The 27,999-nt window shown below is 37.0% G+C and overlaps 3 protein-coding genes across 4 annotated transcripts; 2 read left to right on the forward strand and 1 right to left on the reverse strand.

Moving 5' to 3' along the window:
• The first annotated feature begins 1,279 nt into the window (after positions 1-1,279).
• On the forward strand, positions 1,280-4,748 carry MGP1 (MALE GAMETOPHYTE DEFECTIVE 1). Its single transcript, XM_068614389.2, has 7 exons — positions 1,280-1,455; positions 2,061-2,154; positions 2,502-2,646; positions 2,790-2,900; positions 3,273-3,419; positions 3,989-4,111; positions 4,486-4,748. Exons 1-7 carry the CDS (start codon positions 1,417-1,419, stop codon positions 4,550-4,552), a joined length of 726 nt encoding a protein of 241 aa, XP_068470490.1. The 5' UTR covers positions 1,280-1,416; the 3' UTR covers positions 4,553-4,748.
• Positions 4,749-5,533: 785 nt separating this feature from the next.
• LOC137812426 (violaxanthin de-epoxidase-like protein) lies at positions 5,534-8,541 on the forward strand. Its single transcript, XM_068614391.2, has 2 exons — positions 5,534-5,914; positions 7,070-8,541. The coding sequence occupies exons 1-2, from the start codon at positions 5,618-5,620 to the stop codon at positions 8,378-8,380; spliced, it is 1,608 nt and encodes a 535-aa protein (XP_068470492.1). The 5' UTR covers positions 5,534-5,617; the 3' UTR covers positions 8,381-8,541.
• Positions 8,542-8,650: 109 nt separating this feature from the next.
• Positions 8,651-27,982, reverse strand: LOC137812425 (GNAT acetyltransferase (DUF699)). 2 transcript variants are annotated; one of them, XM_068614390.2, is made up of 27 exons: positions 27,845-27,982; positions 27,477-27,618; positions 27,259-27,350; positions 26,954-27,125; positions 26,720-26,842; positions 25,960-26,133; positions 24,673-24,783; positions 24,450-24,583; positions 24,270-24,363; positions 23,766-23,864; positions 23,513-23,649; positions 23,269-23,360; positions 22,957-23,080; positions 22,785-22,872; positions 22,591-22,690; positions 22,448-22,500; positions 21,643-21,819; positions 21,529-21,566; positions 13,848-13,941; positions 12,071-12,250; positions 11,884-11,992; positions 11,726-11,795; positions 11,035-11,182; positions 10,285-10,413; positions 9,592-9,717; positions 9,329-9,394; positions 8,651-9,220 (listed from the first exon to the last, which is right to left on the reverse strand). In XM_068614390.2, exons 2-27 carry the CDS (start codon positions 27,579-27,581, stop codon positions 8,966-8,968), a joined length of 3,090 nt encoding a protein of 1,029 aa, XP_068470491.1. In that variant the 5' UTR covers positions 27,582-27,618; positions 27,845-27,982; the 3' UTR covers positions 8,651-8,965. The 2 variants fall into 2 exon arrangements, with proteins under 2 accessions (XP_068470491.1, XP_090155081.1); XM_090298955.1 differs by having other exon boundaries at positions 27,477-27,585; positions 27,845-27,901.
• Between the last annotated feature and the right edge of the window lie 17 nt (positions 27,983-27,999).

The raw sequence follows: 27,999 nt of genomic DNA on the forward strand, positions 1-27,999 counted from the left end.
AAAAAAAATAACAATTTTGTACAATTTTTTAGTACATTTTCTTATTACTTGGACACAATTTATATATTTGAGCCAATATAACTAAACTTGAATATTTCAAACATATTTCCATAATTTATATATTAGAGTCAATATAACTAAAATTGACCATTTCAAACACAATTCCATATTTTTAGTCCACAAGAATATAATTGCCACTCATTCCAATTCAAGCACTTCAAAGGAGTTTAAAATAAGTCTAAAATCACTCAAGACTCGAAGATGAGTTCAATCTATTTAATAAGTGACATCAAATTTAAGATACTAAAAAAAATTGAGTTGAAAACATTTAACGTGTAAGATTGAGTTACAAATACTTAAACTCCAGTATTGAGCTATTTACCCTCGAGATATGTTCATGTATTTTTCCGAAAAATAATCTTATATCCTCTCTTTTTTTCTGATAAAACAATATGAAAAAAATATAAAAAGTATTGTTCAACTCTTACATTTCTAGATCAAAAGAGTTCGTACTTTAACTTAAAATATTTTTTCTATTCAATCCAACAATTAGATTATGGTATGTATATAAAAGTATTTAAAGAAACTTTTATGATATTCTAGAGATCATACATTTGTACTAATTTAATTGGAAATGTTTACATTAAAAAAATTTGAATATAAATCATCATGTATAATAAAATTAATGATTATAATAATAAGTTTAAAATTTGTTTCAAATAATAGTTTGTAGTCTTGTAAATATATATTCCTAGTCTTATTTTAATTTCATCCCCTTCAAATATATTGCCTTTTAATTATGTAAATATGTTAATTTTATTTTAGTGTCTACGAATATTATTCTTCATTTTAGTATTGAAGATAATAAATTTTGTCAAAACACTTATTATTATTATTAAATCAATAATAATAATAATAATAATGTTAATATTTTTTATTACATATTTTGTTAATTTAACATGTGATGATATTGTAATGATATCGTCAATGTTAAATTTAAGAAAAAAAAACATTCATAGGTGTTAGAAAATAGTAGGATAAAACTATAAGATCCGCGTTTTAAGCCTTACAAATAAAATTGAGTAAATTATAATAATATTTTTTTTTTCTCTCTACGAAATATAAGTGTAATATTTTAAAACTTATGTAAGGTAAAAAAAAGTGTATAAAATATTAAAAAATGTAATTTATTCAGGTGAAGAGCGAAGGCCAGGGGATTTTCCACGTGGCAGAGTATCCAACGGCTGAGAGTTAAGGAGATTCCCTGCATCGTAGATGAGACGTAGGGTGTAGTGTACCCTAGCAGTGTGATTCGCGGTTTCATTAGAAGAGAAAGAGAGGCATCGAAGTGAAGAAGAAAGAAAAGCCCTAACTAACGCATTTCAGAGAAAGCTGAACGAATAACATTCCTCACTCATGGCACTCTCTTCTCGTCTCTTTTCCAAATCCAAATTGGTATCTCTCATTTCCTCTCTGCAATTCCTTCTCCATCTATTATCCAATCAATTTTCTTCACCTTCTCATTTCTCGTTCAATCTCGGGATCTGCATTACTTTCAATTCATCTTGCGCTATCTGATTCTCTATCTCCATAATTTTAAATTCATGTTTCGCGGAAAAAGGGACAATTCACGCTATATTTCGAGGGTTAACATGTTGTTTATCCATTTCTTTTGGTCGATTAGGTTTTTCTTTCGTCGCTGATTCTATTGATTGGGGAAATAGCTTTCTTGCGCCCTAGGAGTTGTCGATGCATTGGGATTTTTTTTGTTTATCTGTCATATTGAGTTGCGTAATAGTGTGTGGAAATGAACGATATGAAACTCGTGTTTGAATGATGGTTAATACGCGTAAAGTCTGTTGGTTAATCTAAAAGTGACTGTGCTGGTGATTTATCTCATTGAGTTTCGGAATTGTAGGCCGGAAATGAATTGTATGAAACTGGTTTGCTTCCTGGATGTTTAATATGCATTAATTTTGTTTATTGATTTAAGAGGGATGATGTTTGTGAGTTATCTACTGATTTTTTTCAATTTGCCCATTTTTCACCGTTTCTTTTAGATCTATGGCAGTCAAATGCTTCTGCAAAAGGAGTATGCTTTTCCAGTTCGCCACTATGCTAAAGAATCTTCTCCTCCTGCCCTGAAGGGAGATCGTGAGTTCTCTTGTCAGTTGTATATTTTTTAATGTATATATTGATTTGATCTTTAAAAGAAATTTTATTCTTTTTACTAGTGAAAAAGAGGCACCATTTGGCTCTATATTAAAAATAAGTGATAATGGTGATTACATAATAAATAGTTTGTGATTGTGTTGTGCTGTTGGAGGATGTGTGTGATTTAGAAAGTATAAATAAGGTTGTGAGAGATAAATAATATTGATAGTTACAGGGGTAAAATAGGACATACAAAATGTGTGTAAGATAACTTGTCCCCTTCTTATATAGTTATAGATTATAGATGTTGCTTGCTAATAACATACTGTTTGCTTGAATGGAAACAGAAATGTTGAAGAACATTTTTGTGGATGTGAAGAGCAAATTTGAGACCGCCATTGGAATATTAAAGAATGAGAAGATCACCATTGATCCCGAAGATCCAGCTGCTGTTACTCATTATGCAAATGTCATGAAAACAGTTAGAGAGAAGTGAGCTTCTGCTTTTCCTTTGTTGTTCTTGTCATACTATTCTGCTCAATATTTGTTTGGTTTGTAACTTGTAATCTTTCAAGCATTCTATTATTTAAATGTTTTGATTATGTTATGCCTACAATCTCTTTTGCATTCTGCAGGGCAAACTTGTTGTCAGAGTCCCAGGATATCCTCTCCACCATTGAAACTGACACACAGGATATTCCAGATGCTCGGACCTATCTTTTGACTTTGAAGGATATAAGAATCAAGTGTGTGGTGATATCTATTTTACTCTCTTCATTTCTTCAGTAGATATGATCAGTGTATATATAGTGTGCCCTTCAACTTTTTTATTCATACTATTTATTTTTTTATATGTAAAGTGATTCTTTGAATTCCATGTACCTTTTTGAATTCATTATGAAATAGTTCTTTTTGTTTTCAGCATCTAGTTCTAAAAATTGCCTGTTGGCTTTATTTTTTTCTTCTGCAAATTAGGACGAGCCTAAATTATTATCCGGATTTACCTAATTATAAAATTGAAAATGAAAGCCAACTTATTGCACAAACATCACTTGCTTCAGGAAGCATTAGGTTATTGTTACAGAAGCTCATATTTACGCGTTCAATTTTTTTTACAGGAGAGGTCTCACAGATGATCTTGGTGCAGAGGCTCTGATGATAGATGCACTGGACAAAATTGAAAAGGAGTTAAAGAAACCTTTACTGAGAAATGATAAGAAAGGAATGGACCTTCTATTGGCGGAGTTTGATAAGATTAATAAGAAGTAAGTTCATAACGCAAGATATCTTTTTGATATGTTAAGGTTGGGTTCATATTAAGTGACATCTAAGTTCAAGCTTTGAAGTTTTCATCTGTGTTTATTTTATTTCACTTACTTTGCCATGGAATTGTTAACGATTTTATAAATATTTTTAGTTTGGTATTGTTGAGTGGGCATATGCACCCTCATTATGGGAAAATTCTCATTACATTAGATGGCAGAGGACAGGGATTTTTGCAATAAAATAGAGAGAGCAAGAAATTTTACTGAGTAGAAGCAAGATACCGGTTAACACATTCAATTTTCAAAGTTTTACATGTTTTTGTCCTTTTCGTAGACATTGGAACTTGCATCGCATTGTTTACTTGTAGGGAATTGTATAGTCCATTCTTTGTCAGTTGTCTATTGACCTACTTTTATTGGTTGGGCATTTCATTTCGTTGTTTAAATTCCTCATTTTATGGTGAGGATTCTTCGGCGTTTTGTTCCCTTCAGTTGAGTACCATAAATTAATGGGCTGTAACTGCTTTCTCTCTTTCTTTTCCGTTCCTCCTTTGATGGTGCCACCTTAGACTTGGAGTTCGACGGGAAGATCTACCAAAGTACGAAGCTGAGCTTGAACTTAAATTAGCCAAAGCACAGCTGGAGGAGCTGAAGAAGGATGCTCTTGAGGCAATGGACACCCAAAAGAAGAGGTATTTCTTAACGACTTCATTTCTTGCCCTTATATTTCCCCCCTTCTCCCTAGTTATCTTTAATTCTTTTGAACAAGGAACACGATTAATAAGTACATGATAATTACCTTTTATTTTCTGCTTAATTTTAACTCCCAAGTCCAGATAGCCACATGGAATGATGATGATTGGCCTTTCCCTAGTCTTGGTGTTTTATGGTTCACAACTTTGAACTTAAGAATATAGCACGATGAAAAGAATTGATGCGTTGGAAATTTGACTTTGTTTTCTCCTCCACTCTTAGAAATACTTTTTACTCATGTCTCTAGGTGCAGTAGGATGTTAGAAGTTGTAAACCATATGATTTATTTTGCTTTGTTTGTTTTCCATTTCAGGGAGGAGTTCAAGGATGAGCCTGAATCGGTCGATGTGAAAACTTTGGACATCAGAAACTTCCTTTAAAATGTCTTAAAGATGTTTGCATACATTAGAAATTATTGCATTTGGATAATGATGAAGCTGTGTTTCTTCAATAAGTAGACACCTCTGGTTTTGAAGTGCAACGTTGATGCCAGTTTGAAGATTTCGTTTCTTCAAGGTCTTTGTATTTAAATTCTATGTTAAACTGGAAGTTGAGGCGATCAATTTTTTCCTTGAATTTTGTTGTCACGTTTCGAGACTCTTTATTCTTATTGATATTATGCCTGTTCCCAATTTGGATTCCATCGGTTTCATTAATTGAAATTCCGTGACTAAGGAAGGCAACAATCTTGGAATATTTAAAATGAAGTGTTGCGCCATCAATTGTCAGATTTTGTTGCATGATATTTTATAGATAGAACATACAAATTGTGATTCTTAAAGCGAGTGCTGTGCTAAGTAAATTGTGATTCTTGGCGGAGTAATGTTGAAGGATACGTAAATTTAGAATTGCGTGTGCAGTGTCACAACTTACAAGAGATCACCTGTAGAATATAACATAAAATTACTGTTAAAACTTTATACATTTGTATTGTTTCATTGGAGAGATTACAAATACAGAATTGAATGTGATTTTTTACAACATTCTAAATACGAAATTGATAAAGATCTTCTGTTATTAGTATGGTGGGAGGCGTTGTACAATAACATTATGGAGATTAGTCAAAATGTAATATTTTGAAAGACAATCAGTAATATTTTGTCTTATAAAGTTTTCGCTCATAAATAAATTACTTATAAATTTTAATATTAACTTTAGTAATTAAAATTGTTTTATACATTTTCCTATTTATCCATTTTGTACTACTGTTCACTGTAGCTTCTTCAAAGCGAAAATCCATTAATATTCCTTACTTAATTCATATTTCAAAAGATATGACATTCGTTGAGGCCAACACGAGAGGAGAAAGAGGATTATGGACTAGAGGGCTTTATAGTAAAATTCACATTTTAAAAGAAAAAGAAAAATATTTATAAAGAAGAGTCTGAAATGATAATTTTCAGTGTTTTCGCAGGACAGAGAGAGAATCCCTTTCGTTAGTTTAAATGTCTCTGAATTTGCAACTAAAATTTGTTGAAGCATTCGGTTTTAAGTTTCTTCATAATGCTTTATCTATTAATGCTTTCACTTTTCCTTTTCACCTTCATACCCATTCCTCTCTCCCTTTCCCTTCACCGGCACGTACTCACACTGGCCCTCGCTTTCGCCCTCTCACAACCGTCTTCTCCGCCGTGAAGGCGGAGCAGTCATCCGCGCCGCCGGTGAGGGTGGTAGCTGTCGTTGGCCACGGAGCCGCCAGCCCTCTTCAGTCCGCATCATGGGAACAAGTCATGCTTCACACTGTTACGTACCTTCTCTCTCCCTCTTTCATTGATTTTGGATTGTTGAAAAGTGATTTTTAATGAATAATTCTAAATCCTCTTAGGTTCTATATTTTCAAGACTTTAAAAATATATTTATTTTTTATATTGCACTTTCTCTACAAAGAAAGAGTAGGATATCACATTATTCATTATTTATTGTACCTGCAATGCAACATCCTATATTGAAAAATGTTAGGTTACTCTTTTCTCTTGTTTTCTATTTTACATTTTAGTTTTTATAATTATGCACATAGCTATACTTAAAAGTAATATTGAAAAAAATGTATATTCTAAAGGGGTAATTCCTATTATATAGTGGTGTGTGTATATATCACTTAATCTCTTTTAGTTCTTATTGTTTAAACTTATTGAAAGAAAACAAAATTAAAATAATATCTCAGGGTTCAATGTTTTGGAGATTTGTTTGAGAGAATTGAGTAAGATATAGCTCTTTAAGTATTTAGCAAATGTGAGCCTATGCGGGGGACTATTTGTGGAAAAGGGGAGAAATTCTGTGCACTGAGTGAACATGTGGAGCAGAAATGACAATTTCTGAAATTTCAGAGTAATTTACTTTGGCCTCTCGTGGATCTTTTTGAATTGCATGGTTCTTTAGTAAAGAAAAGTAGCAAAGGACAAAGAATATGAATGAAGAAGCAAATCTGAGTGATCCCTCAACATATCTGTCAGGGAAATCCCTTTCAAGTACACGCCAAAATGAAGATAATGTCATTGTTGTCTGTTAAGTAAAGTCACTTGCTTTTGTTCTAATTTAAAATAAAGGTGTTTTAATTTAAGAAAAAACTAACGTTAATTGGGGGATTTTTAGATTGCGTAATATTTTGCTAGCTTTAGTAATGGGTTTAGGTACAGTGTATTTATTTAGAAATAAAAAGTGTGTTTTTGTGCTTGTTATATTATTCTTGAAGCTTGCTGCTTTAAAATTTGGCCGGATAACAAGCAGCTTTCGCCTTTAGTTAGAATGTTTTCAGATCAATGACAGAAATCTTTAATATTTTCAAGTGATGTGTTTTATTATACGTGTGGTATGTTTCTTTGTCATAATATTCTGGTATGAATAGTGTGGTTAATTTTTTGATTGGGTCCAGTACCATTAATATTCCCTTTTACCAGGCAAAGAGATTGAAATGGGTTGATGAAGGGTATGAGCTTCTTGTCTTTACTGATGAATGTATTGTATCTAGCGGACAAATGTCCGTGAGACTTCAGAAAGAATTACGGGATGCGGATATGTTGGTGATTATTGCTGTTACAAACGAGAAATCAGTCGGGTGGATTAATAACAACAGCAAAACTATTGAAAATGTAATATGCCTTGACTCTTCATCGGATTTGAAGAACAAATTAGGAGGCTATGATGTTCCCAGTGAAGTGAGAGGTAGTATATTTGGAAGTTTTTTTGGAACCTCTCAATCCGATAAAGCTAAAGAATCGTATGAAGTAGTGCAGACAGTATCTGAAGCATGGGATCGACATAATTCTGATGATATAAGGTTCTGTTTGCTGGTACTAATCAATGCATATATAAGGCCCGTTCCAGTATTGAATAATTTGAGAGCTAAAGGTTTTTCTACCCTAAACTGTATGTTGAGGAACTGTGGTCGTCAGGTACTTAATTGCTTATTGGATCCCAATTGTAGAAAAGCTCTTCAATGCTTGAATCAGTGTAGCCCTGTTGATCAAGTATGCAACTACCGATGTATTGCTTCATATGAAAGTGCAAATCTAGAAGCCTTTTCACTATGTGTATTACAAAAAAACAACTGTCTTGAGTTGGAAGCAGAAGTCCCTGACAAGCCTTGTGTGCCTCCAATGATCAAGTTTCGGGGGCAGAACTTAAGTTATGAAATGGCAGAAGATCTGTTTGTTGGATGGTTGGGGAGTTTGCAGTGGAGCTGGCGTGTGGTAGCAGGGCAGAATCCAGCATATGATCAATTTCCATGTCAATACCAACTATTCTATAGGGGAAAGGCAAAAGGGTCATTCTGGTATGAACCAGTATTCCAGGTAAAAACATTCGAAGGTCAAATGGTCTGGAGGAGGAGAAAATATAGGGTGAGAAGGGGCAAGGTACCTGGCACATTTTATTTCAGTGTATTAGACAATGGAGTTGTTTCAAATGAGTTTTGGACAATTGTGGATGTAGCTGAAAATCTTAGTTGGGGTTTGTTCCATTATCATGGGGCTGCTAGAGTTGCAGGGCAGTCTTATACTGGAGCGGTACTTGTTAGTCCAGATGGAGCATTTCCATCTGAAAGAGAGAGGACAGAGATTGTTGGTGCACTAGACAAATGTGAAATTAAAGAGTGGGAGCTATTTAATGTTGACAATTGTTCATGCATTGATCCTCCCCTGGGAATTCCAGAGGGTTCTAGTTTACACAGTATAGTCCAAATTGAAGATCCAAAGCAGAGGCCTGTCTGATTGATGTGTCAAATCAAGTCAATTGGTTCTGTTGTTTGTCAATATCATATCGAGTTACAGTATATGTATGCTTAAACAAATTTTATCTGGAAAAACGTTAAAAAGTAAAAGAAAAAAGGCCAGGTTAGTGGATCAATTGAATCCTCTTTACATTCCTGAAATGTCATTCGTCTTAACACTCCATACTATGCAATCTCAAGTGACCTCACCGTAGTTACGCATCATTTTGAACACAAGACCGTCATACCGTTGTGATCAATCCTCTTCAGCTACAAAAAAGGCTGGTAAAATTGTATCATAAATATATTTCTCTGTAGCCGTCGCATTTATAATAATGCAGTAGTACTACCCACTAATTACCATGAAAATATTTGAAAAAATAAATAAATTTAAGTGTAGCACCATAGATCTCCACAGCCAGCCATGCGCAGGCATTACATGAAATGAGCTTGTTGTCAGTGGATTCTCATCCCCTTGATTTGGAACCCTAAACTTTGACCTTGTATGCCGTTCTGACTCGAGAACCAACAATCCCTGAAATCATCAGTTTTTTCTTGGACGGTTCTTATCATCATCAGACTCAATTCATGATCTTCTCTTTTTGCTTGATTTATGGTTGTGATTATCTTTACTGCGCTTTTTGTCACTCTTGCCACTGTCCTTTACCTTTTCAGGTTTCCCTGCACTCCTACTGGATTTCACGCTGATAAGACCACCGGTGGGCATTTTTCCATCATTATTTTGTAAAACAGTCTGAAAGCCAGATTCTCCATCATCAATGGCATACTGCTGCAACAATTCAGGAGTAAAGAGCGACTCTGCTTTTGATTTCATGTCATCCTATCCAGTGACAAACACGTAACATGATTTGAGCCATGAAAACTGGAGTTGAAAAAGCAAAGATGGGATTTGGGGTAGGGATCTACAACAAAAGATGAACGCACATACCTCAACTTGTTTAGCTGCATTGTTGAGATCTTCGTCCACTGAGACACTATGAGGTTCCATGACAATCTATGGACAAAACAGAACATAACCCATAAAAGAAGTGGTGCAAGATTAGTGAATGTGAAAAGGGAGGCATCAACTACAATTTGTTTTCCTAAACACCACAACAGAATAGTAAATTCAGTAACCAAAATTTTCTGTGGATTCTAGAGGAAGCACATTGCCGAGGAATACAGAAGATAAATTGTCATCAAGAAACTTACTTCTTTCAGTCTTGGCAAGGTTGATTCAATCTCCTTGGATGCACGGCCATCTAGATATTTGTAGAACTTCTTCATAACCTTTATAAATAGAGACAATATTGTTTGCCGTTCCAAATTTGTTTGTCCCTGTTAAACGAAAGGGATATAAGAGAATGTGATTCCATCTTATTGAGAAGCGCACCAGTGAGGGTAGACATCAAACAGGAAAACTCAAACCTCAACAAAATCAAACAAAAAAATTTAGACTGACTCGTTGATTTGATAGAGAATGTGTATCATGATAAACTGACCAGTGACCAATATATGCTAAATTTCAAAAGATGGCTTAGCATACTTTAGAAAAATTCAACACAATGATCCATGTCCCTGACCTTTACCCGGTGAGATAAGGTTTTTGTTGTGTAAATCTCGTAATAGGATTTGAATTTAATTTATATGCACAATCATTGTTAAACTTTTTTGCATAGACATTCCTTAAGAATTCATCCAATTCATTTATATAATGTGACAGCAAAAGAAATCGTATTTGATGTCTATTAAAAAAATTCACATTAACACTGCATATAAATTAACTAAATAGGATTCAGCTTTATGTTTCCCTTTATTGCTTTGACGTACAAGACATCAAGTGCAAACTAGTCATTCGAGTATCTAATGTTTCAACTAAACAAATTAATAGAATGATAAACAGACCTCAATATAAGAAATGTTCTGATTCTGCAGACCGATGCAGAGTAATACAGAAGCTTGAGCATAGGACACAGTAACTGGGAGCTTTTGTTGGAAGTACAGACGTGTAAGGGTTGGAACCAAATCTAGGATCTGTCAAAGAGAAAAGGGGTCGAGATCAAACTTAAAAACGCTCCAAATTTATTTAACAGATATTCAAAGTATGTTATTTCAATATACTAGGTTTGGAATAGTTACATCACAACTTCAGCAGTGACAATGCAAGAAGTTTGGGGTTACATCAGTCACCACACTGAACCACATTTGAAATGCCATTTAATTTGGTCATCACAATTCTCACATATTGATGATCTCACATACCATGCTGTTTATCCAATATTGATTACCAACGCAGTTTATCCAATAAAAAAACTATACTCACTTCATTCAACAACCATGTCACATTAAACCACCACAATTTCCGGTAAAAAAATAATACTAAACCACAATTATAATTGGTAAAAATATACTTATTTGTATTTAACATTTTAATTGAACCTTTATGCAGGCAAAATAATAATCAGGGCATTGTTTTGGTGAAGGTGGGTAGAGCAAGATGGACCTCAACTTTGAAAAAAGGAATTAATCACCGTTTAGGATTTTAACAAATGAAGAACAACAATTTTCGATAACCAGAAAGGCATTAGACAAGTCATCATCAAGAAACCATCCAGAAAACCGATCAGTATCGTTATCTATCACTTGAGCTCTTACCAGATGAAAGTCAGCAAGGTTGTCAACATACGCCTCCAAACGCTTCATATCATGTGGTGATAAATATTCTCCGATTGACTGCAGATATTTATCAGATGCGATTTCCTTAGGGTCTTGGTCCTTGAAATTGATTTTTGGATCTATTATGCTGGATAAATTATCATTATAATAAGTATTTAGAAAAATAGAGATATAAATGAGGGATGAACATACTACAGAATTCAAGAAAGTGTAAAGGCCGAGAGTCTTAAAATTGGCCAGCTACCACTTACTAGCAAGTTTGGAATAATTGATATTTATTTACCAACTCGGTAGGAAGTGCAGTGAAAATAAAAAAAGTTGCTGTAACTTTGACATAGTTTTCCATTTCCTTTACATGTTTATTTTCCTTAATACCCTTTTCCGCTTAACCTTCATAAAGGTTATCAGAGTTTGTGTTCAAAAGACATTGAAATATCAAGTTCTTTTTTCTGTGAAGTCTTTTGTTTGTCTCAAATACTTTTTTTGCTTTGCATTTACCCTTCTTTTATCAAAATGAACAAATAAAGCTGTGAAAAATCTGATTCGTCAATATAATCTAATTAATTATCAGTAATACATAGCCTTAGTTCATTAGAATTAAATGAACTCCAAAACATCAACTTACATCTAAGAATTTAGAAAAGTGAACCACTAAACTCTTAATACTAACCTCAAAGCAAGCTTGTATTCCATGCCACGAAAGGTCGAAGCAAGAAGTTTAGCAAATCTTTGTCTAAAATCTACAAGTAGCAAACTAAATCATCAACCATTAAGAAAATGGATTATAGTATCAAAGACAAATCATAACAGCAAAGGAAGAGAATCCACCTTGGTAAAATGGACCGAAAAAACCCAACGGATTTGATCCATCAGCTTCAATTTCATCATTGTTCAAGGGTTTTAGGATCATGCACGAATGCTCACCAGTAACAGTATTCTATGAAGTTGAAGAAACGCGTTAATCACTAGTAAATATAAATTCGGTCTTATTTACAAATTCTGAAAAAAGCTTAACTGGAATCTGGCCGATGTAGAAAGGAGCAAATTTATGTTTCCTCCAAAAGCGAAAAAGGTCCAAAGTTAGCCCAAAGGAGACACCAATGTAATGAAGCTTCTCTGGCTTTCTTTCCCGCAGATGTACAAGCAAATGAGGAAGATCTGTTCTAGGTTTTATATTTTCTTCTAGTAGTGAAACCTGAATCCATATTCCATAGTAGTATCATGAAAAAGCTAAAGCGTATTTGAAAATGATAAACATACAAATGATGGAGTTAAAAGGCACATAAAATAACAAATCAAATATAGCCTGCTATTCTTGCTCAAACTGCACTATGCACGGTATTTGAATTCGGTCATTAGCTAAAAGAAACCAGTTAATAAAGTGCTTACATTTGACGGTAAGGAACTGCCCAAAAATAATGTGTCTTTATCTATGAAATCAAAACGTAGCAAGGGAAAGAAGCAAGAAAATATTACGTCTTTCTTTGGAAAATAAAACAATAGCACATACAATTGAAAGATACATTCCAAGTGAGACATCATAAATGCTAGAAACAGGACATCATAAGTTTATAGAGACTGGACGGAATGACAACAGTCATCAAGCCACTCACTTAATTATGAAGTGAAAGAGAATAAAAGAAACCATGATAAAGATTGCCAATACAACAGGGTTAGTAGGTACATGTTGGTTGAAACTAGTTACAATACCTAGCCAGTATATGGAAAGGCTGGTTGAAATCCCGAATAAAGCAGCATAAAAAAACTGACAACCTAAACAAATTCCATGCTACCATATTACTGAATGATGAAAACCACAAGTTTTAGTTGTTGTATCGAGACTTGACCACAAGGTTTGGCTGCAAAAGCAGCCTCTCCACTCACTACCCTAAAACATCAAATTGGTGGTTGCACCTGGTAGGTTGCCTTGTGAACAGGGAATTCTGATTCCATGCTGGATCTAATTGAGATTGTGCAACCATAACAAGGAAATCACATAAAAGCATCATTTGTTTATCCATAAATTTAATGTTAAAAATTCAATCTGTAGGGAATTTCTATTTTTGTCATAGCCCAGATGATAGGTAATCCTCCCAACTGAGAAGCAACAAATGTATCTTAGAAATGAACGCGGGTTCATGCCCTAAGTCCTCCAGCCCAGTTAAAGGTTTTCGATCTCCTCATCCTTCTGATGAAATTTCATGAAAATCTTACAACTCCTAACACATTTGCTAAATTGGAGAATCATGCCTCCTCTAAGATTATCTTCTTTTGGACAATTTCTTAATTTATAATATAACAAATAGGTATCCTCATTTGGCGTACACATTATATTTACTGTTTTACCCTTCAATATGTATTTGTTCTCCAATAATATTGCAAATATTTTATCTTTCCGCCACCAAGAGGAACTGTCACACACACCCACAAACCAAGTCACTATATTAAGTTTCTATCTCATTTTGCACAAAAAAAAATCACACTGTTTTCTTTATCTAAGTCAGAGAAGGGTTTTCACCAAACTCAATGCCCCTCATACATTCAGGTTCATCTCCTCTTTCTCATTATTTTTTAGTAATATAATAAATATATGGTCACACAGGTGCGACAACACTTGTATTTCTACTAGTATAATTAGTACCCGTGACATTTTTCTAAAATTTCCGTCTTTGCTAGACAATAAAAGGAATCCTAGATAGTTCCAATACCACCGGCATACTTAACTTTCAAAGACTTCAATGAACACAACTAATTCAAACCTATTCAATAAGGGATTTTTAGTGGTAACATACTTTCTCTGCAGCTTCAGTAACTCTAACACGTGGAGTCTTTCCTTCATCTTCAACATCAATCTCAGAAATAGAAGTGAGTTGTCCTTCATAGTAGCTGCAGACAGTGACAAATTACAATATATCTTGAAGCATAGTTTTAATTTTGATACCATCTTAAAACTACAAATGGAAAATACAAGATGCATTGAGAAAATATGCTGAATCAGTATTATTATTATAAAATCTGTTTATACTAGTGTTTGTACAGATCATTAACTGACCAAGTGCGCCACCTAACTCACAGCTGTTGTAACAGAGTGAACAGCTGTCATAACTAACTAGAGTGTAGGTAAAGGTCTATTTTTTTTTTATCAGCTATAAATGAATAAAATTAAGGGGATACTTAAGGGGTATCCCAACCCTTGTACCACAGCCACAAAGTTACACTTCCACAAAAGAAAGTATAACCAAAACCCTAAGCCTACAAAAGGGAATGCCAAACCCAAACCAGCACCCAATAAAATAAAATAAAATAACAGCACCCAACACCCAACTGCACTCCAAAGAACAGCACGGCAACACCTAAAAAATCCTAACACACTTCACCAGTTTTCCAAGCTGCTCCCCACGGCACCCTTCAAATCACACCCTCTCCAATTGAAACCTTCATACCTGCACCGACCCCCCCTACACATACGAATTATAGCAGTCCAACCAGCCAACCAGTCCACCTTGACACCAAACAGCAATTACGTAACCCGACATAACGCCTTGGTTACTCATTGCCACAACTTCACATTCCTCAACCAAGCTATCTCCACCCCCCGAAAAGCGTGGCTCAAACCCAACCTTAGCTCCCCTCCAAAGCATCCAGCCTTGATCTAATCACGCCCCATGACTCCAGAAAATGCAGGAAGACCACCCTACCACCACAAAACAGTTGTTCCCATGTTATGACTCCTTTAAAAAGATGCTACGTGTTCCTGCAAAAGATGATTGAAGACCAACCCCAATACAGGTAACAGCAGCTAACCCCTAAGGGATTCACTCCATCGCCATCACAGGTTCCAACCGAACCATAACCTTCACATGATACCAACCAGAAAAACCAGCTTCTTCAGGAGACCCAAAACAAGGAAACATTAGCAGCTTTTAATGCATATAATTGGGTTGAAAACCCAATCTGTAAAAGAATAAGAGAACGAATGGGCTTTATGCTTTAGCCACAGCCAAGACTTAAGTTGGGCCCTCTGGAATATTTCCTCTGCATCTACTACCCCTTGCTGAAAGGTAATCAGATTCCTCTGGTCCCATATACTTCTAATAACATTAACCCAGACCCCTTTCCAGATCTTATTCTGCTTGTTACTAACTTGAAACAAGTGAAAACTTAGGAAATGCCGCTTAAGATCATGATGCTCAACAAAAGAAATGCCTACCCACTGAAGGCATTGAGACCATACCTGTTGAGCATATTTACAATCCATGAAGAGATGTTGACAAGTCTCGCAGACACAAGGGACACACTGTTGAGTTCAACATCATTCCTCTCCGGCTCAAACTCACTCTAGTGGGGATTCTCCCCTTAAACACCCTTCAGGCAGTTACCAATACATTTGGAAAGGTCTTCACCTTCCACAGAAGCTTGAACACTTCGTCATTGTTCCCTTTACCATGCTTAGATAGACACTCATACGCCGAGCTCACCGAAAATAGCCCGGTATCTCCTTCCCCCAAACCTGGATATCCTGGACATTCTTTCTCATAATGACCCTTGATAGAAGCAGAATAAGGTCCCTCTCCAGAGAGGATTCCCATACAAATCTGTCACGCCTCCACCTCAAGTCCCACCTCCACTCCGTATCAACCCAAACACCCATCTCCCCCACTGCTTTACCTTGGTTTAAAGATAAAAAGTATAAGCGCGGGAACAAGGACTTAAGATCGACACTACCAATCCATACATCCTCCCAGAACTTTGCTTTGTCACCACAACCTACTTCCCAACCTAGCTCTTCCTGAAACCACCCTCTTCCTCCACCAACCTTGCATACTTTAGTGAGGTCTCTCCACCACCAAGATTGATATTTGACAGGTGTTTGACTGTTTTCATCCCCCAGGTTGTATTTAGAATCCAACAGCATCTTCCAACTTCCATTCTCCTCCGAAAGAAACCTCCATCTCCACTTGGCTAGTAGAGCTTGATTAAACAAGCGTATATCTCTACACCCCAACCCTCCCCTCCTCTTTTGGTTTGCAAACATCATTCCAGCTAACCCAAGCAATTGGCTTGGTTAGTTTCCCCCAGCCCCATAAGAATCTTGTTTGAATACTAATAATCCTTTTACACACCGAAGCCGGTACTTTGAAGAGAGAGAGATAATACAAAGGAATTGCGGTTAGAACAGAATTGATTAGGCATATCCTTCCTGCCATGGATAAAAATCTCCCCTTCCAAACACTGAGTTTTGCTTTCAACTTGTTTATAACTGGTTCCCATAATTGCTTCTTTCTTGGGTTCCCTCCCACCTCCAGACCCAAATATTTGAACGGTACTTCCATCTAAATGCAATTCAACGTCTTAGTGAAACACCCTATCTTACTGCTTTGTACATTAATGCCTGCTAACCTTGACTTGTGGAAGTTGATCTTCAGACCTGAGGCTAACTCAAAGCCCCTCAGAATGGCCTTCAAGGTTAACACATTTCCAAAGGTGTCTTCACACAAAAAAAGAGTGTCGTCCGCAAATAGTAACATACACATCTTAAGGCCCGTAAGCAAATTAACCTTCAAAGCTCGTCTTACTAACCCTGCAAGTCCTTCAGCTACCACTATAAACAAGAAGTGTGCCAGGGGGTCAACCTGTCGCAAACCTCTAGAAGGTTTAAACTCCTCCGTAGGACTCCCATTCACTAAGACTGACACAATAGCAGATTCCAGACACCCTCTGATCCACGAAATCCAAACATTGTGGAACCCCAATTTGTGTAACATATCATAAAGGAAATCCCATCTAACCGAGTCGTAGGCCTTCTCAAAGTCCACTTTTAGGCAAATACCGCTTCTCCCCTTCTTCCTGAGGTCTTCCACCACTTCATTAGCCATCAGGACACTATCCAACATCCCTCTACCCTTAGCGGGGTCCCTCACCTTCGGGATAAGCGCAATGAATGAGGCATTGCATCTCTTCGGGATGTTCCCTGTCGCTTGAAAAGAGGCCATTGCTACCATTAACTCCTCTTTCACAAAGTCCCAACTTTTCCGAATAAAATTAAAATTGAACCCATCTGGGCCTGGGCTCTTAGATCCTTCACACTGCCACACAGCATCCTTAATCTCTTTCTCAGTGAAACCAGCCACCAGCCCCTCATTATCCGTTAAGGTTAGAGTCTTGAAATCAACCTCATCCAACCTCACCCCTAGATCTTTCGTAGCATTGAACCTGGCTTCAAACAACTTTTTCGCCTCCAGCCGGACTGTACCCGGTTCCTCGCACCATCGGTCCCCCACCTGGACACCCTTCACTTCATTCCTAAGTCTTCTCCACCTCAAAGATGAGTGAAAAAACCTAATGCACGAATCTCCACTCTTAAACCAATTTGCTCTAGCCTTTTGGCACATAAGAGACTCAAGTTTTTTATCATTCTCTACCAAATGGCTTGTCAACTCCATTCTTTTTATTCTATCGCTTTCCTCTAGACCCCCATTACAGTCTCTGTCGTCTAAAACCTCCAACTCCTGTAGGATCCTACTCTTCGTAGTATGAAGATTCCCAAAAACCTCCCTGTTCCACACTTTCAGATCAGACTTAAGCAATTTCATTTTCTCTTTGAATCTTGATATCCCATTCCCCTGAACTGTGAAGGATTCCCATTTCTCCTTTACGAATGTGTTGAACCCCTTCTCCAGAAACCACGCGTCAATCGATCTAAAGGGTTTAGGACCCCAATCCTTCTCCACAAATTTTATCACCAGAGCACAATGGTCAGAAACTTCCCTTCGTTGTACATACTGTTTGCTCTTGGGCCACTTCAATAGCCATTCTTCCGTGACGAGCCCTCTGTCTATTCTACTTTTAGCTGTTCCGTCTGGTCTAAACCACGTGTACTTCTTGCCAACCAAAGGCAAGTCTAACAAAGACATGGATTCAATAAAGCTGTTAAAACCAGATATCTTTCTTGCCTTGTCGCTCCTACTTCTAACTCCTCTCCTTTCAGATCTACTTCTCACTGCATTGAAGTCACCACAACAACACCAGATTGGTTCTTGTGTCGCCTCTTTAACATTGGAGAGCTCCTTCCATAGAGTCTTCTTTGCATTCAAGTCACAAGGGGAATAAATGTTGGCCACAACACACCTAACAGACGATTTCACATGTTGACCAACCACCACAATAAACCCTTTTCCCATCAAATGGTAGTCATAAATAAACTCATATTTGTGCCACAGTGACAAAAGACTTCCACTCCCCTCCTCCCCTTTATTGTGTATCCAACCTACATTATTCCCTCCCCACAATGCAAAGCATCTCACCTCCGAGATTTCCTTAGCTTTTGTTTCTTGTATACATACAAAATCCGCCTCCTCCCTACCTATCAAATGCGTCATATACCTTGCCTTCGTGCCACCCCCCAGACCTCTTATATTCAAGTTGACAATAATCATAAGAGACCTCCCTTCTTCCCTTCCTCTGCACTTCTCATGGTCTTCACATCCCTTTCTTCCAAGAACAAAAACTCCTGAAGAACCTCTTGTTCATCCTTCCGGCACCTTATACCTACTATTCTACTAATCTCCCACAACTTAACGGGTTCCTCTGACGAGTCCGACTCACGCAACCTCAGATTACAGTTATCTATATCACCATCAGAGAGAGAGACTGCAGGCAGACCTTGTCTAGAATGGGTTGAGAATGCACTCTGTGGGCATTTGTTTCTAATTCTAACCGATCGTCGTGGGTGTGACATGGAGCAATCTAAATCGACAAGTCCCTTGGTTTTTCTCCGCCTTTGATAGGTTTTAACACCTCTCCCCACACACCCACCATCTTCATCACCCCCCCAGCAACTGCTCACTTCTGCTACGATGATTCCCGAGCCCAAATGTCGCGTCGGAAGTGACGTTACCAACTTCCGCCCCTTCTAGCTCCAAGGGCTTCTTCTTCAACTCATTCCCCAACACCACATGTGTAAAGTTGTTAGCCTCCTTCTCAACTTTTGAATCGATCCTCTGTTCCTGTACAGAACACATGTCCTCTCGTCGTGCTCCCCCCCTTCTTCCTTCCTTTCCAGCTCCATACTCCGACAAGGGAAAATCAGGCCCTAACCCAGAGAGGCCCACTCCCGAGCCCGTCTGCGCCACTTCTTCTTGGGCTACCTTCTTACTCTGGCCCAATACTGATCCGTGTGTGTTCTGGGTGTGCATACTTTCCACGTCCACTACTAATCTCGCCAGCTCAGCATGTGCAAAATAGCTACCGTGTGGGCGCTCACTGGCCTGGACAACAGCGTTGTCAGAAACAGGTTCCTCAAGCGTCTTCTGCTTTTGACTATCCTCATTTGTGAAACAAAAAACACCTTTCCTCTTACACATACTGATCTCTGCAGAGAGCTCCCCTAAACGGTCATTCAATCCCTGCGCTTGACCTCCTTCCTCCTCACCACCTCCGACCACCTTCGGCCTCGGCTGGCTCTCTTCCATGGCCCGTCTACCTCCCTCCACCTCGTCACTTTTCACCGAAAACGTTGATTCCTCGACATATGTTTTGGTTGAAGTGACACTGTCCGACGAATCAAAGCTGCAACGTGGGCCTTTACATGAACCAACTGCTGTCACTGGGAATTCCTCTTCAAGAGAAACCTTTATATTTTGATTATTGATCCTAATCGTCCTTGCCTCCCTTATGATTCGATTATTCTCAACTCTCACTTTCAGACGTGCGAACTCAAGGTTTTCCCACGTCAGCGTGGCCTCATCAATATCAATCAGTGTAGCTACCTCTCCAACCACTCTAGCGAAACACTCTCTGTTCCATATGGATATTGGCAAGCCAATACACCTTACCCAAACCACTCTATGGCTCACCGTGAACGATGCTGTCCATGGTTGAATCCTGACAAAGATACTATCAAACCAATCTCTGTTTAAACTTATCATCTCCTCCATCTTCTCACCTCCTCTTGACGTTAAGAGAGCAAGATTGTCCCCCATCGCTCTTACTTTGACCATGCTCATTCCCCCTCTAACAAATTTTTCTCCCAAGTGTTCAAAGTCTATTTCATCACTATACCTCCCTATCATGCTTCCCTCCATCCACGGCAGGGACAGTTGCTGTGTAGTAAAGCCAGATCCCTTCCATTCCCACCTTTCCTGTCCTCTAACTACATCCGCAAAGGATCTGTTCCCTCCCTTCACCCATACCTCCTTTCCTTTGTATGCCTTTCTTTCCTCCATATCGACCTTGTCTTTCACCCCCTGCTCGCGCCACCCCGTGCCCACCAACCCTCTGTTCCTTCTCTCCTCCTTTGTTATCTCCGCTCTATGGTACTTCGGTAGGTTCACAAAAAGTTTCCGACTCCCGATGTATATTTGGTCGAGTTCTCGCTCCAGTTTTCCCACGTTCTTCACATCATACATCCTCACAAACCCAAATCTTTTGCCCCACTTGTTAAGCCTTCGAGAGATAAAAACGTCTTGCACCCTTGCCCACCTTTGGAAGATTTTGAGCATATCTTTCTCTTCGAACCTGCTGGGGAAATTTGAAAAGAAAAATGTTGTGGAGTTGCCATAGTTACTAGGTTGGAGAGGTGGTTTCCTCCGCAAATTCTGACGACCCTGCCTCCCTTCCGCCCCCCACTCTCTACTGCTCCCCGCTCCCTCCATTTCCTGCCTTACAAGGTGCCTCTAAACCCGTTCTTATTCAGTGACCTCTTCGTTTCCGTCGTCTCAGCGCTCGGCCTCGTCGGCGCGTTGTGTCGTGTCAACGTCGCCCTCTATCTCCACCTTCTCGTCGTACTCTTCGTCGTCTCACCTGCTTCACTCTCGTCGCGCTCTTCGTCGTCTCGCTTACCTATGGATTATATGAAAAGCTCAACGACCAAGGGCTCAACATAAGCTTAAGTCCTTTTTGAGTTTCCCTTCTATTATTTTTTTTTTATGGTTCCTACAGGTCTATGATACGTGTACACTATCAAACAGCACCATTCACATACAAGCCAAAATATTGTTTTGCCAACCCTCTGCATGATGCTCCCACCACCTTCGTGGGGTCTCAGAGGGTAAGAAATGCGTAGACTTTCCCCATAAACATAAACACTGTTTCTCAGCTTAGAACCTAAGGTCACCAGGTTCCAAGGCATCAATCTTAGACTAGTAAACAGAGAGTAAGATGGAATTCTTGAGTAATCAGATCAGACCACATGAATATATTTATACCGATACCTTATCAATTACAAAAATTAAAATTCTAATAAACAGATGAAGCAACTCCTATATTAGCACCTTGATTAGAGAAATAATTGACTATATACATAAATATCAGAGATATTTTCTATCAAACTGTTGAACCATGACTCCACTCAAACAAAATAAGATATTAAAGTAAAAACTTCTGAAAAACATTGAATGCTCATGGAACCTTGTGTAAAACAAAATCATAAAATGAACATTACTTCAATTGAAACAAGAACAGCCATGCACTCACCGAACTAAGAGTTCTACTGCTTGTGAACCATATCCAAGCTGAAATTAAAGAAAGATGTTACAACTTTGGAGGAATCTGGTCAAACCATATCCCAGAACAGAGTATAAAATTTACCCTCATGGCACTTGGGTGTGTCGCTATGCGTACAATACGAGCACCTGAAAGTGCGGGGAAAACTGTGTCTCTGAATTGCTCACAGAATTTCCATGGTATTTGATCTCCAAAAGGTTGATGACCATCACTCAAACTTCGGATAGCTGACTCACGAGAAATTTGTCCCTCAAGGGAAACCTGTAAATAAAAGTTATGGAAAATTGAAGTTGCAGAAAAGACAAGCAGAAGAGGGATAATAAGTGTAACCATCTATAGTATAATCATAATCAATAACAAATTTAAAGCAAACAAAGTGATACCATATATAAAGTGAAGAAATCTCGCAAACAACATAAAATTAAAATACTCAATCATTGGCCCAATATTTTGAGTGTAATGATAAAGCATGAAGGCATAAAGGAAAAAACAGAACTAATGCATATACAGAAGCTACAAATATCTGATTAAAAAAAACATCAATATTTAAACAAAGAGAACCCCAGGCTTCAACCACCCAATACAAGATAGTGTCCGAAAGATAATATCAGTATCAAATAACAGTTTCCACAATATGATATATACTTGTATCTTCATAATTGGACATATCACAAGAAACAAATAAAAAATTTCACTCATCATGACCAAGCAGTGGGAAAAGATAACTTATGGTTAACTTGTATCAGCACACATTACAATGGTCAAGTGATGAGAAAATTGGAAATAACAGGTTTTGTCAAAACAGAGAAGGCAGGACAAGCCATGTTAGCCAATGAGGTCGGCCACATGCAAAATAGAGCAGAAAAATTGGTTGATCAAGTATGCAAACCTGAATAACACACAGAATATCAGGAAGTTGATTCTTTGATTCATCAACAGGCCCTGTCATACAAATACAATTATAAGACTAATTCAAGTGATGTTAATTTAAAATGAGGAACAAAAGATAAATAACAAAGAAACCAAGTATACCAAGTAGTACAAATAAGTGGTGTGCTGGAGCATCTGCCATCAGTTGCAAATCATTGGGAGAATTCTTGTAATGAGACGCCACATATAAGGCCATCATTCGCTGCAATAATACAATATATTTTTAGAACAGAATTTAAACACGTGAAAATATGAATCACAAGCCACCCTACAAAACCAGATAAATCTGATTTTACCTGCAAAAATAATTCACTATCTCGGTGATAGGAGAAGAGGGTATCCCGATTAACATAGTATAAATCACACTCACTGGGTGGAGGTAACCTGTTTTCAGGAGAAAAACAGTAATTGGAGATAGACAAAAGAGACTAACTTTGGAAGGAAATGTGAAATACGCTTAGATCTAACCTGCTCAGATTAGGGATGGCATTTGAAACATCTAAGCAAAGTAGATTGTTAAGCCAGCTTTCAATGGGATCCCCAGAAGCATATCTGATGGATTCACTCAATTCTATTTTCTTAAACAGACGACCTGAAACATCAAGTCAACATGCACACATACGATGAGAAAGATATTAATCATTTGATGAATAATTGAAACCCAATTATCTCTATTCCATAATCAACTTAGACTGTGTTTTCGTTCAGAACAGCTCATAACATGCACAATATTTATTTATATTTAAACTGAATTCTAAAAGCCAGAAGTGTAAATAGTACCAGTGTCCTTTGTGCCCTTAGTAGACATATGACTTCGCTCTTCCAATTGCTGCAGAAGTTTTAGTGATAAAGAGCGTCCAGTACCTTCATAACTTTCAATGAGTTACCAGGAAGAGTCAGTAATTAAGCCACATTAGAAGTTAAGCGTGATTAACTGAGGACAAAAAAATTTCACCACATTGATGATTGTTTACAAAAATTGCATTTGATGGAATATTTCACCAAAAACAAACAGTAGTCATACCCATTAACAGTAGAAGACATAAAGACCAGATAAGGGCCTAACAAAGACTTCACCACTGGAAGTGGAATAGCAGCTGCTTCATCAACAACCAACAATTCAACTTGTGAAAGCTTTTCATGCTCATTTGGCAGTATATACTGAATGAAAAATATAATTAAGATGAAAAATAAGTCCAAAGTTACATTTACTTATAACTTCACGGCATCAGAAAGTTCCCTTAACAGTATTAATGCAGAAGGATCAATGGACTTACCTGAATTGTCTGTCTGTGGTGCTTGTAAATATTGATCCTTACAGTAGCTTTCTTGAATTCGGGATTCACACTTTTCACCACATCAAAATCCATGTGTTCCTAGTCATTGAAAATAGTAGCCCTCTTATATTTTGGAAAAAATTAAATTCCGATAAAATAAAACTTTATTTAAGGATAAAAGCTGGTATGTTTGGTATGGCAACTTTAGTGTACTTCACTTTCTAGCCTCATGTACTGGCTCACCCTTTTTAACATCATTTTTGTGCAGATAAATTAATCCAAAGATGCACTACATGTAATGATTTGGAAGGGCAATGAACCACAGAGAAACCAAAGAATAAATGCTAGTGATCACTTAATTATCAGAGCTAACAGCCCAGTTGCCATCCTTGGAACTTATGCATACTTAATGACCCAGTTGCCATCTTTAGAACTTTTGCACATAAAATCCATACTGATTAACCAATAATGGTTGTAGCTGTCAACAAGGGAGAGAACCAGTACCTTGTACTCAAGAGCATCTAAACCTTTGCATACAAAATCAAACAATGTTTTCAAATTCTCAGGGCTGGGTGCAGTCACAAAGATATTTGAATACCTACACAGATAATTTTATTGTAAGTTACTAAAAAAGTTGTTATCACTATACAATATAAATATATCTATGTCCAGATGGAACAGTACCCCACAGCTATAGCTCCAGCAATTGATAAACCAAGAGCAGCTGATTTACCACGGCCACGACCAGCCAATAAAGCAACCGTACTACGAAGTGTCTTGTCCAAAATTGCATCCAGAAATGTCACAACAGCCTTTCCCTATTAACAAAAATCATATAAAACTTGCTCACATTCATTAACCAAAAACTAATTTGGTTGGAAAAGAAGAAAATGTAGCTAAGGTAAACCTGGTCCATTGTGCAACACTTCCTAATCAATGGACCAACAGGGAAATCTTCGTTAAGCTGTTCTTTAAGGTTTTTCAGCTCCAGTTCCGCTTCTGAGAGTTCGTCAGAGTCCTACAGCATCAAATAAGAAACTTACTATTAGTGATAGAAACCCACCAAAATTTAAAGAAACAACCATCAAGCTTGGTTGCCAAGAAAGATAGAAGAAAAAAAATCCCACTGTTTGGTAATATTATTTAAAAAATTGAATCCATACACAACAATTAGAAAAAATTAGGATACTTCAGATATTAAGACAACAAGACAAAACTTTAGTAAATGTCTAAAAATATGCAAAACTACACCACAAAATAGAAAATAAGAATGTTATAGCATCCCCATGCAAAATTTACTATAAATAATTTCCATGGTATTTGATATCCAAAAGGTTGTCAATAACAAAAAATGTACTCCAAAAATTATAATGATAATGTTTTAAGAATAACAAGAACCAAAAAAATTTACTAAATGTCTAACTATATGCAAAACTACACACCACCACTAAGAATGAGGAAATAATGCATCCCGATGGAAGGTCAATAATAAAAATTAATCAGTATTGTTGAGTATGTGGGGCCAAGATGTACTTAATACAGTATTGTACTGCATCCTTAACCTAGAACAGAGGGAGGTTGTGCTATACAGATCACCCCATTATATAATTACTCTCCCCAGTCTCTTCCATGTTCCATCTTCTATCATGTATTATCACTCTCCACCATCTTTACAAGTACAAATATCTTTAACATTCACAATTTTATCAAATGCTTTAAAACTATCATCAAGATTCTGAAGCATCTGTATCATATTTTAAAACATGTGAAAAATTTTAAAAGAAAAAAATAATTATTTGTTTTGCACTTATGCTAACATTAAAAGTGGGTTTTTCATGCATTATGTTGGAGATTACAAATCGACTAGATATATGGTTGAATTATAATATATAAGTAGGTGAATACCTTACCTTACAAACCAATTTTGTAAGGTTGATTTAGGGTTAAAGTCTACTTTCTAAGATGGTATTAGAATTTATCAAGCACCTATCCCTAACGAGGTTTGTTGGACCAATCATATTATCTAGTCCCACACTCGAGATGTCTGATCTTCAGCGTGAGGGAAGGTGTTGGAGATCTCACATAGACTAGAGATATGGATCTCCAACACAATAAAATCCAAAACAATCCAGAAACCCCAAAGAAAAAAAAGTGCAAAAGAAATATTTTGTTTAATACATAATAATGGATGTACCTCTTTAGCAGGAACTGGGGTAATAGACCTTATGTGAGATGAAATTGGTAATACATTCAGTTCATCATCCATGACTACACATGCCTTGCAAGAAGCTAGTGACAATAAGAACCGTTCATTGAAGCGCCCAGTAGCCTCAGAGTGGGATTCGGTTCGAAATCTATCATGGACATCCTGCAAGCAGTGATCCACACGAGAATTGAATTTAATGAGACTTCTAAAAGAAAAGCAGAGCATGATAAGTAATGGCCTCACCTCCTTAACATTCAATACAGAAGCCCCAATCAAATATATAGGGCTATGCCATATTTTTTTATCAGCAATTATTAGTTGTAAATATAGAAGTTTTTGTTAACAAGCACATAAAACCCACGACCTAAAATTGATTGATGTATTTTGGTTTGTTGCTGCCATAAAATATTTCCATGCCAATTGAGAAGGTTGCAGATATATCAAGAAAACTATTTACTTATATGATAAAAGAATTACCTCAAATAATGACCCATATCCTTTTTTTAATAAAAGGATACATGTAAAGGAAATGTTTCATAAAAGTCTATGAACTACAACAAATTAAAATGAAGACAAGAAAAAACAAAATAAATATCTCAAAATCAAAGTCCTAGACAAAGTTCTCAAATATCAGCCAAAAAAGGGAGTGCAACTATAGCTTAAAAGAACTTACAATCAACCAGATGAATTAGAAATTTAAAAAGAAAACCTAGAATATCTATCAATTCTCATGAATCTATGTTCATACCATCACCATGGTGTACAGACTTGTCAGCGAGGATAGAGAACGTAGCAGCAGAACAATCAACCCTCCTCCCTCCACTGTCTCCATCGTTCTTGCTAGGAGATTAGGTGTCAAAGCCTCAAAATCCTAAAGGGAAAGATGGTGGAAAAAATGTTTTATCTTAAAGAAAGGAAAGAGAAAGACAGCCCAGAATGCACAACAGCAAAAGACAACGAGCTTGAAGGAAATGTATGATACCTGAAGTACACACATTCCAAAGGTATTACCAAGAACTCTTTCCGACTCCTTATATAAACAATAAGTTAATCCCCCACTTGCCACAAACAATTCAAATGAATCACCTTTATCCGGATCGTAAAGACCCCTCTGCATCAATTTTTTAATCTGCTTGCCACGCTTTTTCTTGTGACTGCATTAGAACATTTATAACCATCTTAATCAAGACCAAACATACCTCATCCAAAAAACAACTCTAACAAACCAAGACAGCAGTGTATCAAAGTTTATTCACACAAGATAGTTTCACCGATTGTATCCACCACCTGCTCAGTTCAAGCTTGTCCTTGTAACACCACAACACAGTTGGCCTGGACTTAATCTGCGCCTTGCTAAGCATGTAATGAAGATTAACAATCTGCAAGAAGGAGAGACACTGCACTTAGCAATCAAATTGTACTATTCTTTAATTCTTTGACATTGGAGTTTCCAAAATTGTTCCAATCCAAGAAGTCTTTCACTATAAGGATAGAATAAAAAAGACCTGATCACGAGACTTGTCACCGATGATGACAAAGATGGACCTATGCCTTGTTCTAACGCCATTCTCAATTAGAGTTCTGATTCTTTCGTCCACTTTCTTCCTCATTTCTCTGCTACGAAATTTAAGTGCTCACAAGTCACCACTTCGCATCAAGAACAACAAAAACGTCAGAAATAATAACAAACAATCCGTCAAATTAAAAAATTTCCAATTCTGGAACTTCAAATTCCTTGTTTTATAATTGAAATTCGCGTTCCGTCAGTGATAACACAATTGCAAAAGCTTCAACACACATAAAGGCCTAGGGTGTAAAAGAAAACAAACTATTATGGTGCCAAATAGTGAACAAGAATTGGGGAAAGTGGAACCTGGAGTTAAACGACGACGGCTGCAAAGTGGGGGATTTTGAATTTGAATAAACGAAAACAAATGGAGGAAAAAAAACAACTAGCAGTTATATATACTAGGGTTTAGGAAGGGCTTAAGCACGTACTGCTGAAACTAGTCTTATGTATGTAAGAAT

Source organism: Phaseolus vulgaris, chromosome 2 (genome assembly GCF_051622355.1).
Source record: "Phaseolus vulgaris cultivar YP4 chromosome 2, ASM5162235v1, whole genome shotgun sequence".
NCBI classification, from domain to species: Eukaryota; Viridiplantae; Streptophyta; class Magnoliopsida; order Fabales; family Fabaceae; genus Phaseolus; species Phaseolus vulgaris.